At 40.2% G+C, this 11,925-nt stretch overlaps 2 protein-coding genes across 2 annotated transcripts in view; one reads left to right on the top strand and one right to left on the bottom strand.

Annotated features, from left to right (window-relative positions):
• Positions 1 to 3,415, top strand: part of LOC131882092 (NADH dehydrogenase [ubiquinone] 1 alpha subcomplex subunit 10, mitochondrial-like) — a 6,634-nt gene extending 3,219 nt beyond the window's left edge. The window contains exons 3-9 of the mRNA XM_059229132.1: positions 1,164 to 1,327; positions 1,414 to 1,500; positions 1,577 to 1,668; positions 2,174 to 2,295; positions 2,361 to 2,525; positions 2,610 to 2,733; positions 3,213 to 3,415. Of these exons, the coding sequence (XP_059085115.1) occupies positions 1,164 to 1,327; positions 1,414 to 1,500; positions 1,577 to 1,668; positions 2,174 to 2,295; positions 2,361 to 2,525; positions 2,610 to 2,733; positions 3,213 to 3,356 (898 nt within the window). The 3' untranslated portion in view covers positions 3,357 to 3,415. The remainder of the gene's footprint in view (positions 1 to 1,163; positions 1,328 to 1,413; positions 1,501 to 1,576; positions 1,669 to 2,173; positions 2,296 to 2,360; positions 2,526 to 2,609; positions 2,734 to 3,212) is intronic.
• A 109-nt stretch (positions 3,416 to 3,524) lies between these two features.
• LOC131882093 (uncharacterized) lies at positions 3,525 to 11,925 on the bottom strand. Its single transcript, XM_059229134.1, has 3 exons — positions 11,585 to 11,925; positions 10,331 to 10,607; positions 3,525 to 6,600 (listed from the first exon to the last, which is right to left on the bottom strand). The coding sequence occupies exons 1-3, from the start codon at positions 11,677 to 11,679 to the stop codon at positions 6,142 to 6,144; spliced, it is 831 nt and encodes a 276-aa protein (XP_059085117.1). The 5' UTR covers positions 11,680 to 11,925; the 3' UTR covers positions 3,525 to 6,141.

The raw sequence follows: 11,925 nt of genomic DNA, 5'->3' as shown, positions 1-11,925 counted from the left end.
TATGTTTTAGGCACAAAATAAGAATGTTATATTTTTTGGCAATTGCTTTAAGATATAACCGGAGCAATTGGTAGTCAAATTTGATGCAAATGCAATCTTTGANCGCCTGGGACTAGTTTGAGCAGCTAAGTGTTTAAGAGCACGCTTTCCCATGGCTTGAATCATGATTATTATAGTTTGGAATTAAAAAAAAAAAAACTAAGTGCACCTTCAAGATGTACATTTCATTAAAAAAAAATGGCAAATTTTTGCTCGGAAAAAAAAATTGAAACACAGATTTGGTTGTTGGGCAAGTATGTAAGTGTTTTTGAATGAAATGTGTGTCAAGGTACCTATGTTTCGATTAAAAACTATAATCTTCATCATTCAGACCATGGTAGTGTCTCAAAAGGCAAAAACTACGTAATGGCCCAAAATAGTCTTAACTGCCTAAGACTGTTCAAATAGCCCATGATACTCTTTTTGCCGCTGACGGTAGGAATATAATGGTACTATCGAAACCCTTCGAAACCATTCCTCATTATCGAATCCCTATCTGGGATTAAAAAAAAAAAAGTCAATGGCAAAACTTCTGTAGTTCAACAACAGGGACAAAGCAAGGAATGCTCCGATAGTGGTGAGTAGTTCTCACAACCCATGACTTGGTTCCACGATATATTTGAAAAGAAGATCACGCATGGATTGGCCCCGTTTTAACCGTGTGGGTTTTAAAATGAGATTAGCAATAAAGTAACAAAGATTCAGTCTTGCAGAAATTTCTCTTCCTATAGTTGAAGAACATAATTAGAAGCAAAGGAAAACATGTCTTTTCAACTGAAGTAAACATCGAATCGTTTAAAAGGTTTGTGTTGGGCTTAAAATGACCATAAGTTTATTGTGACTTCTTAGAGATCGGAGGGTGACCATTTCGTCCACGTCAAAAAAGCCAGTTCCGTGATGAAAATTGCTTGAATGAGTATCGAAAGGAGTGTTAGGTGGCCAATCAAAACATTTGAGTGGATGCACTCTTCTTCTTCTCAAAAATGTGCAGTCTTTTATATGAGAGCAATACACTTCCATGACAACATTTACCCTCGATCACTTGGCCCCTTTGAGGCACTCCTATTTCTTCTTGTTTTCAATGGTTTCCTAACAATATTGCGTGTCCATCTTTGCTTGTGCAGAAAGCTGGACGAGTATCTCACCGATCGGAATAAGTCCTACGACGAGAAGGATTTCTTCCGCAACCCCGTGGCTTTGCCAGGATGTTACGACCGCATGCACAACAGCCTCTTCAAGTTGATGGTTCACCAGCATCTCTTGGCTTTAAGACACATCCTGAACACTGGTAAAGACGAGTTCCTATAAAACCCAAGTGGAATCTCTTTTCATTATTATAAACGGAGGAATTGCTTGTTGTTGTTTTGTTTTTAGGTCAGGGAGTGGTGATGGAACGTGGTCCGTTCTCCGATTTGATTTATGCCCAAGCCGCCGTCAATGCGGGTTGGATGAGTCAATCATGTAAGAATTATGAGATGGATGGCGTGTTCTGTTTTGGCATTTAGATTATACGTTTTTTTTTCGGTTCCTTTCATAGCGGTTAAGTTCATGCGGACATCCCGCGAAATGTGCATGGGCCACTTGTTCCGACCAAACTTGATTATTTGGTTAGACGCTCCGATCTCCGAGGTAGGTGTGGTGGATAATTTTGAATTCATGCGATATTTTCTCATCTTGGATTTAAGACAGGGAAGTCAAGTATTGGTTTTTGCCTTAGGCTTTTCATCAGCACTGCACTAATTCGTTCGAGGATCAAATCTGATGAGACTCAAAAGATGAATGAGCAGCTTGAAAAGCTATGTTTGCTATGTTTTTGGACTTTCTCTGGGAAATGACTGCATATCCCATTCATGTGTGTTTTTTTTTATTCATAGTTAAAATGGGTGGGTTTGTTATTCATAATTACGACTTTTATATTTCAAGATTATGATTCTTTTTTATCTTTGTTTTTATACTATCTATTTTTACGGATACCGTCAAGTCATTTGTAATTAACCATATCTGTTAGGCCTTTTAGTTTTTCATGATTTATGATTGAAATTTATTTCATTTCTCTATTACTGTAGAAAGGATCTCTGCCCATTGTTGGAGACTTAAAAAAAAAATTTAATTCCTCATCTCTCCATATAAATAGGTTCAAAAGAAAATCTGTTCCCGGGGAAACGAATGGGATAAAGATTCTCCAGTTTGGAAGAACTCTCAATATCTGCACGATATCTACGAAGGGATGAAGAACAACTATCTGCAAAAGGCCAGGTATGTGCACTATCGTCGGTCCCAAAGTAAGGCGAGCAAACCTGTTGTTGACATTGGCTTCGTAGGAACCATTCCCAAGTCCTGGTCTACGACTGGACTGTCCCTGGTGACATTGAAGTCGTGGTGGAGGATATTGAGGACCTCAATTTCGATTACTATGGTCTGCACGACGAGCAGCAAAAGGATTGGAGGTGGTTCAACGAGGCAGAGGCCACCAGTCTCAGGATCCAGTAAGTTGCTTTGGCCTTTTTGGGGGGGGGAAAGGATCTAAACACTACCAGAATCAAGAGGCAATAACTCGATTTGCCCTCCAGTTATTCGAATCCGGAACGATTCCGAAGAATTATGGCGCAAATGGAAGCATTCGAGTGTTTTGAGGCCGAGCATCTTTACAAGACCCGCGAAGAGGACGACAATATGGCGTTTGCTCTCCTCATGGTAAGAGAGGCATTTCTAGGTTCCTTTATAATTTGACCTTACACAGACGCTCAAATCAAAAACTCATCATTTGAATTCCAATCAGTCCTGACATTTGTTAGGTTTTTTAATTTGAGAAAGAAAAAATAAAGAAGCTCAGTCAGTGCCAATAAACCAAAGCTAGATTTGTCAAAACATGTTTGAAAGACTGAGATTGGTACTAGCAAACCCACACACACCTGCAAACAATGATTTTCAAAATGAGGACATGTCCCGCCCCAAAATGATTGAAGGTATTAGGGTGGGCGTAACTTTCGACAACAAAGTCAAGTGCTTTACATATTCTTTCGAACACAGAACCCAGATATTGAAAAGTAGAACACTTTGGATTGATGAGGACACGCAGAAATACACCATCAGTCAGCCCACTTTGGAGTGGTCAAATGACCTATTACCTTAACTTATTGGCGAGTTGCTTCTAACTTCGACTTTGATTTCAGCTGAAAGGCAATGGATATGCCACTGGTTATAACGAAGTCTGTGGAGACAATGTACTCTTCAAGAGCTCTAAAATCGAGTCCATGTTCAGTTGGCAGCAGTTGTGGTCCATCAAGAAGAGTGACAATGATAAGCGATATGTTTAACGGCCCATTGAGCAATGCCAGGCAAAAATGTAATCAATAAAAAATCATTTCCAGAGAAATTTTCGACAGTGCATTTTTTATTATCGGTGCTTGATGGCTGTCACGTCAGAAGCACGTGCCAATACACACACCAACATCGAGAAGTAGCTGTGAACAAGTATTGAAGGCAAAGGTCTGCATCCGTCGTTCTGGAGGCGTGGTGAGAAGTACTCGCCTGGTTGGAAAGTATCATTGGAATTGACGGGAAGCACAACCACACTTAGCACGGGTTTGTACGTGTCGGGAGTCATGGTGCCACGGATTTTCACTGCAGATGTTCATTCACTTGTCCATTCATGCCCGGAGAGAACACTATTCAAGTCGAATACTGTAAATATGTGGCCGGTGAATCTTTTACGGTTCAATGAAACTTGCTTTCAATGGAGAAACCCTGTCTATATATGGTTCCAAAAAAAAACAATAAGTATGTGTTGGGCAGACATGTAAGAATTACAATTGATATTACTTTGCGTTTAAACGTAATCAAATACAATCCGATTATGTGGAGGTCAAGAATTACTTTTAATTCTGAAGGTGTTGGAGATATTTTTGATTTAAAACCGGTGATTGCCTTATCAACAGGGCTTGAGTAACGCGTAACTTTTTGAGTAACGCTACCGGAAAGGCGTTACATTTCTGAAAAAGCAACGGTAACGGAACGGGGTTTTAGCCCTCCCGTTACCGCTACTTTCTTCTTTAATGAACGCAAGAAAGAAATATGCGCAAAGGATTCCTAACCGATTTTTTTCAAACTCCCTCTCAAAGGGAAGGACGTACTTGCCACTGACGGGATCAAATAAATTATAAGGCGAGTCATTTGTTTCGCGTCATATTTACTAAACGTTTAAAAATCGTTAAAACGGTTTTTCTTTGCAGTTTTAGTCCCTCTATTTCAGCAAAAGTAACGGGTAACGGCAACGGTAACGCGTCACTTTTTCTGGAAAGTACCGGCAACGGTAACAAGTTACTTTTTTCGCTTAAGCTTAATTAAACGGCGTCAGATCCTTGTTCTCCTCTCACTTCTCAAGGTTAACAGTAAAAGGTTCACTCCTGCTATAAAAGGAGGGATGATAATCAAGATGTTTGTTTTGACACATTTTTTGGGATATGTGATATTTCTTCTTTGCTTTCACAAATGTCTTGCATTTGACTTCAGAGTTAGAAAATACTGTGGATGCAATGAAAATTGTTCCCTCATAAATCCACCTACTAGTGCAAGGTGGAGAAAGTGGATCTTAAAAAAGCAGTAACAGGACCACATCGCACCCTAAAGCTGCAATTATACACAGGCGATGAATTTGCACCAAATATTCACCGAATTATCCCGCAACCTTGTTCTCAGGCGATGTAATTACAAAGAAATAAATTCGCCTTTGGCATTCAGATTTCTTGTTCAGCAATGGCCGTTAAATCCGAAGTACCCTTTATTTGTCGTTTCAATCATGGAACCTTATCATATAGCAGATGTACTAACATTCTTGGAAAGTGAAGGAAAAGCGTTAAAAAATCAACTTTGGCGCTCTAATTTGGGACATTGTTGTCGTCATCACCCGTGGAAGAAAGTCAAAGACAAAAATCATGACCAGCGAGCATCGTGAGCTAATTAAGTGATCAATAATTAGAAGAGTTGCCTAACCATGGTACAAGTTGGCTAAGCATCTCGTCTATATTTTTACTCCATTGAATCACGTCAGCTGATTGCTTTGCTCAGTGGTTTGAATTAGCCCTCTAGTTTGAATCACTTCATATCCCCTATAAACTGGCATGATACTCGGACCCCGAAGTCAGCCTCAAGTGTTGTCTTTTGTTTTGACAAGGAGTGGTGGTGGTTGCTAGAGAAGAAATATGTGGACCAAGCCTGAAAACTCGGCATGCTCTTCAAAGAAGAAGAAGTTAGCCAATAGTTTGGTGGCCTTGGTGTGTTGGCTCATTGGTGTCCTTAAAGTTGTTTCCCCCAAGACCTCCTCGATCATTCTTCGGAGAGAAGTTCATAAAGTTTTTTCCCACCACCACCACCATCGACGACTGCCAAGTTCCATACTCTACTAACGACAAGGTGATGTAGTGACATACTGCAGGCAACAATACCGCCTCAGACTACTTGGGTTTGGCAGTTTTCATGGTCATCAAGTTACATTTTTCGGGTTGATCTTGGAAACTATTTGAAAAGGTGTTTCCTTGCGCTTGTTAATGAGTTTTGCAAGAGTTGCCTACCCTTAGTTATGAAAGTGAACATGGAAAGTTCACAGGTATAGTTACTTTCTTGTAGAACTTAAACTTGAATTTGTTTCCTCGTTGATAAAGGTCTTAGATTAGCGCAAGATTAGTTTTGTTTTGAGGTTATTATAAATGTGCATGGCTGGTCTCTTGTTCGTGATTTGTTGCCGTTCCTTCATCATAGCCATGTTTCTAGGCCAAGTTTAATCGATGATAACGGGATAAGCCAAATATTTTTGTCTCAGTCATCAAACCTAAATGCTGTTCCCATGTATTCTAATGCTATGGTGAAACTCTGATAATTCCGTTTTTTTGATTTAGACCAAGCCATTTGTGGTGTTCCATTGGTTTGAACGATGAGAGGGCGTCTTTGGAAACCACGGGGTCTATTAGAGTGCAATTTTGTGCCATTAGTCAACGCTCTGAGTTGCTCCCTTGGGAGTGGGCTCTAAGTTGGAACAGAAAATGCATTTCATTGCCATGGAAATTGTGCCAGAGTTCCAGGTCACTGGGTCACTGAAGATCTCAATTACTTTTGCTTTAGGGACTTGGAAATTCCTATTATTGCCTGCTCTTGATGTCTGTCCCAGGAATTGTTTTGAATTTCCCGCTCAATATTCGTGCTGTCTGCAGGGTGAGGCACACAAAAACTGTCAATCCACCATCGAAGAGCTTCCCGTGTGGGTAGTTTGTGTTCTCGGGCATGAATGGAAATATTGCTGGGCACTGAGAACATTCCTCGATCTGATGCAAACTCCACAAGATTGCCAGACTCTTGGCGCTCAAATGTGAGTTCGTCGTAATAGTAGAATGAGTTGAACAAACCCGTAGCGTTGATGAGAATCGGAGAAATGCCCACTGCCAAGTATGAACCACGCACGCTCAGACTAAATGGCACACTGAACATGATTTGGATGTATTCTGGATCTTCTTTGGGTGGAACCTCCAAACCTATAGTCACCACCCCGCACACACCAGAGATGCCGGACTGAAATAGATAATCATTTCGAGTTCATCAAGATAAAATACAGAAACCTATGTTAAAAAGGCTTGGAAAAAATGCGTCTGCAAAGTTAAACTAACAGTTATGATGTTAATGGCTTCAGAGCAAGAGTTCCTAAGTGTTTAATGAAGGCCACGGCCCATGTTGCCACAATAGGATTAATGATGAAGTGCATTCTTTACACCCTGAAAACCTACAGTGGGAAACCGCCACGGCCCTTTTCTCAGGTTTTTGTTATTTCCAAAACCTTTCCTACACTTGTGCGTACATTTATGCCAAATGCGTGCTGGTTGAATAAATACGGGATCTCTAATTGAATAGTAAAATCATGACATCAATCCAAGAGGATACATGTCATGCCTTCTGAGATTTATTACAACTTCCTCAGCAATGGTCGCTTTACTTTTATTTTCTATACATTATGGAGTAGATCACAAATCAATAAATTCGCATAGGACTGCAAGAGACAATCAGGTAACATGTAGGGCAGTTGTAAGTTTTTTATTCAGTTATCTACATTTTCTTCAAAATTCCTCTTTCTGTCACTAATATTCCCTTCATTTTTGACAAATGAGGTTAAGTCCAAGGATCAGAAAAAACTTGCCCGGCCCATTCCTAGTTGATCTGTTATGGGACGCTGAATAAGAGGTGGGTTCACTTTCGCTTTTCATTCCACTACAGAGAACTAATGGCAGATAAAGAAATGAACCCCAAGGCTAGGCAAAATAAGTAAAGCCATGCTAACATACGACCTATTCACCAGCTTACCCTATTGAGGCGCGGTTGTAGCAATGGTGTGTCAATGACGTCTTTAGAGAGCGGATTCATATTATTCAAATGTGAAATATTTAGAGCAATTTCCATTTCCTTTTTGTTCAAAAACATTGTTTAAGTAAAGAGGGAAAAAAATGCATTTCCTAATTTCAGCTGATTTATTTTGTGCATGGGAAGCCTCAATCTGTGTCTTGGAGGTTTTTCTTTTGTCAAGAAAGAATGCATTGAACATCTTTTTGGCACGTGAACATGATTGGCATTAAAATCAGATGAGTCGAGAAAAGATGCGATGTTAGGAAAGCATAATTTCAAAATTCATTTTTTCTTCCCCCTTCCTCCCAACCAAGTGATGTTCAAAGGAAAGGAAAAATAAGTTGGCAGTATTTAAACGAGGAGCAGCACCTCTGAAAACGATCCCTTCTTATATGTAATATTTTTTAAAGCAATAATGTATTCCATGTTGAATAAAATTACATTTTTTTAAACAAATCTAACTCAATTCCATAACATCTTCCCTCGGTGTTATTCCCGCCCAAAAAAATACTTTGAAACATTTTGCACTCAAAAATAGAGTATTATTTCGGTCTCTAGACAAGTGGGGTCAAGATCGGACATATATTTTTGGCCCCGCCATGTTTGGGGGAGTGCCCGCCTAAAAGTATGTTTTTCGTATGTTTCTACTGTGAGAGGTATTTGCTCTTGTATTTGCTAAATCAAAGTACAAATACGTCAAATTTGCTGATGTGACGCAGTGGTCTTCGGATTATATTCCTAATGCAATTTCATGACATGCATTGGATTTGCAAAGAGGTGGCCAGATATTGTTTACGACCTTCGTGTTTTTATAAGGATGATTTCAACTTCAATTTCCTGTTTTTCAAGTCTCTCTTTTACCTCGTCCAATGCTCTCTCAATCGAGAGGTAAAGGTCGAACGAAGACCCATTCAGCACCTAAAGCGCTGAATTGACCTAAAGCAGAGTTCAGTGTTGTGGTCACGCACAAATAGTTCCAAAGCTTGTCAAGAAAAGTTGCTAAAGTGTCAGCTGAATTATCTTGGTTAGTGCATGCTATAAATGTTTAAGCGTCATTTAGATATCTAGACCACTTTTAGAACGCTCCACACATCTTGGAATACTTGAAACCAGTTTCACATTAAAGCGCACTAGAGCCGATGTTACGACAGTACCACTGAGACACAACATTTTGTAGTGCTTTTGGTTTGGCTAGGAGCATTCAAGCTTGACGGGGAAACGTTTTGTCCCCATCCAGTCATAATAACGAGACCTTCAGTCAAGAATTGTGTCAAGGTGAGCTAATTGTTAGGGAGCCAACCTTTAGGAGCCCAGGCCAATTTGGCCTTCAACCACGGTCAGTCTTATGTCGATACTAATGATCACGTCTCTATCAAGGCCCATCAAAGACAACTTAACACCAAGGTAAAGTGGAACATAACGATCGAGTGGAGTCTCTTTTATGGTGCTATGTGATCGATAATGGGGACCATCAATTGAATCCACAAACAGAGCGGGGGTCTTGACACTTGACGACACAAATTTTGGCGTGATTTGTTCCAACCAATCTTCCGCACCATTTTTTCCCACTGACAGCCGACCGAATGTCTCCAGTCTCTCCAAATTGCTCCCTATTCCAACTCATGTGCGTGCCAAAACGGCACGTTCCACAACCACCACCATCTCCACCAAAATATCAAGCCAAAACCACCCTTTACTTTGAACCCACTTGACATCTTGTCAAGACGGATGAACTCGATGGCAGTTACCCCACGACCTTAGAATAGTGTAACATAAAACCTAGAATTATTGGCTATTTTGCCCCTTGGTCCAGCTATTTCATCCGATTTAAGAGCTAGTATATAGTCCTTTGTTTTGATAAGTATAGAAGTACAGGGTGGTCCTACAACCGCGTCCCATATATATTTTTTTTTTATTGAAAGCGCCAAAGAGATCGGATGTTGGAACAAATCAAAAAAATGTTGAGACACTTCAATGGCAGTGACTACGAATATATTAATATAAAGCCATCAAATGTGAACAAAGAAAGAAGATTTTTCAAAGAAAAAATAGAGTATGTGAACCAGCTTTGAGAGTGAGAACAACTACCAAGTGAGGATCACTGTCATAAAGAATAAAAAATCTTTAAGAAGCTTCGTCAGATTGTATTTACAGCACTTTTCTTCCGCCCAAAAAGTGTTCTCTGATGGTGAAAGCATTTTTTTTAAATCCGGCAAATGGCAGTAGAGTCTTTTACTCGGTTTTGGAGAAATTGGCCGGACTCGAGTCCGGACTCGTCAAAACATTCGTTTTTTTCTTAGAATTTCGCAAGACGAGTCTTTTTGCTTGCCCTGACTCGAGTTATTAATAGGCCAGTCCGACAAAAGTCAAAAATTCAAAGGGCTCCTACAAGTCCGACTTTTGCCAGACTTTTGCCCAACACTAATACGTAGATTGGGACAACCCTGTGTTTGAGTTAGTAGTATATGCCTTGTGTATGATAGGATACGCTGTCAGGCAAAAACGTATGTTCATCATGTATTAAGGACAACACATCCTCCCCTAAATTGTTCGCCTTGTAAGCAGTCAGTGTTCAAAAGTAAAATGGTTAACTCTTTCAACGATAAATGTTACCAGAAAACTAACCACATCAAGACTGTGGACCGGAGACCGCCTCAGTGACTGAATTTGGCAAAGAAATATGTCAAGAATAAAAGTCAGGAATTCTTTGAAGTACAATCTACATCCAGTCATTTAAGACGAGATAAATCATTCTATTGATACCTCTATCAATATTTGCCCCCTGACTGCAATGACTGAATCAACCACAACATCCACATTAGCTCATACGTCTCAAGTACAAATTCGTACAAAAAAGTAAACATAGCAAAGATACGACGTACGTCTTGCTTGTTTAATTAAGCCTCACCTTTTTTTCGAAGAGCATCATTTCGCTGTAACCCGGTTTAATCAGCTGGACGGGATCCCTTTGATTCTGTTTGGAGAGAGAGCTCACCAACTCTCCACATTGGATATCAAAGAAGGGATCAATCAGAGCCCACTTGCTCCAATTGTCAATGGTCAAGGCCAGTGCCACAGTCTTAATGGTTCGTGAGAGAATTGTGTCCGCAGTTTGGCCGGCATAACTCTCGCCATGTTTCAGGAAATGGGGCACGGGTTCCGTCGAGTTATTTGGCATTACGGACCTTTGGTGGAAGATATTCATCATTAAATTTCCACAAGGCATCATACGTACGCTAGAGAATGTGTTGATTTTGATATCGAGAATGATTGTAGTTGATAAGTGATCAATAAAGGTTGGTAGTATAGGGATTTAGGTTGAATTAAGTTTTCAACTATTTTGGTCAAGTTGATGTGATTGCCAGTATGCTTTTTCCTTCTTTTCAACAAGGATACACTTACTAACAAGAACTATTATGTTATTGTCTGTGATTTATCGATTTCAAAAAACGGCCCGAGAGTGCCGTTAACATTCACGTTATGGAACATAAAGATGAAAAATTCCTTCTTAATTGACCACAAAATATAAGGGCATCTTGGAGGGACGCTTTGAAGCATAGATGGTAAAGAAGAAAGTAAACCCTGAAGCATGTGTGCTCATATAGCTAATTGGAAAAGCGGTTAGGTTTTTGTCTATATGCAAGCAAATTGGAAGGCTTTGACCACGCCAAGAATCGTTTTCGACAAAACCCTCAGATGGAGATAAATTGGCAGATTTTCAGATAAATTTAGATATTTGGAGGAAGATAAGCTAATTGGTAACTCCAAGTTGTTAGAATAACAATGTCGACCGGTTGGAAAAATTATCTCAGTCCAAAGGCAGGCTTAGATATAAATTGTTTTTACTTTCGTAGAAGTAGACCCAAAGTTGGACCATGAAAATGAGTAACTGCTCATTTGTGCATACTGAAGTTTGTATATGTCAGCAATGAACATGTATCTTTCAGCAGAGTACAAAAGTGACAATCGGCTTATCTCTCTTTTAAAAACCAAGTACACATTTTCTCGTGCCCGGATGAGCAAGGGATGTTTCCATTAGCGCTTTTTTAATGCCTTTTGTCAAGATTTCCCACTTGCATGTCCCTTCCTGAGTCTTAAATAATCAGCGTTTGGAATCCTGTCACAAAATCCCATCCCATTGTTATTTTTAGTACCCTCTTACCCAGTGTTCATGGTCGAGGATTCCTCTTGAGCCCAGGTGCAAACGAAGAGTCCGAGAATTAGGACGCCCAAGGGGACGGGGTATCTCTCATACATGATCAATAGACTCAAGTAGGCACGTACTTAGGTATGTATCCCTCTCCCAACGATCCGGTAATTATACTCCCTTCAAGAGCAGCCACAAGGAATGGAAGTAGCCTTGAGGTGGGATGGAGGGAAAGTGGTCCACTTCCAGTCGATTGTGCTCCACCTTGCGTGACTGATCCTCCTCGACTGGTGGTTCCTCGCTCACCGATGAAACCGAGCCATGGAACAACACAATGGCTTGGATCACTGCACCCG

The sequence above is a fragment of the Tigriopus californicus genome, chromosome 6, assembly GCF_007210705.1.
Source record: "Tigriopus californicus strain San Diego chromosome 6, Tcal_SD_v2.1, whole genome shotgun sequence".
Lineage (NCBI taxonomy): Eukaryota > Metazoa > Arthropoda > Copepoda > Harpacticoida > Harpacticidae > Tigriopus > Tigriopus californicus.
Note: the sequence above shows the minus strand (reverse complement) of the source record. Positions and strands in the feature narration are given on the sequence as shown.

Bases quoted from the DNA above. Each gene is read 5' to 3' on its own strand.
- LOC131882093 (XM_059229134.1), bottom strand. From the start codon at position 11,679: ATGTATGAGAGATACCCCGTCCCCTTGGGCGTCCTAATTCTCGGACTC. The intron at 10,608-11,584 runs GTAAGAGGGTAC...CTTCCACCAAAG, and splicing joins TCCTCGACCATGAACACTGG to GTCCGTAATGCCAAATAACT. The intron at 6,601-10,330 runs GTGAGGCTTAAT...TATCTATTTCAG, and splicing joins TGATGCTCTTCGAAAAAAAG to TCCGGCATCTCTGGTGTGTG.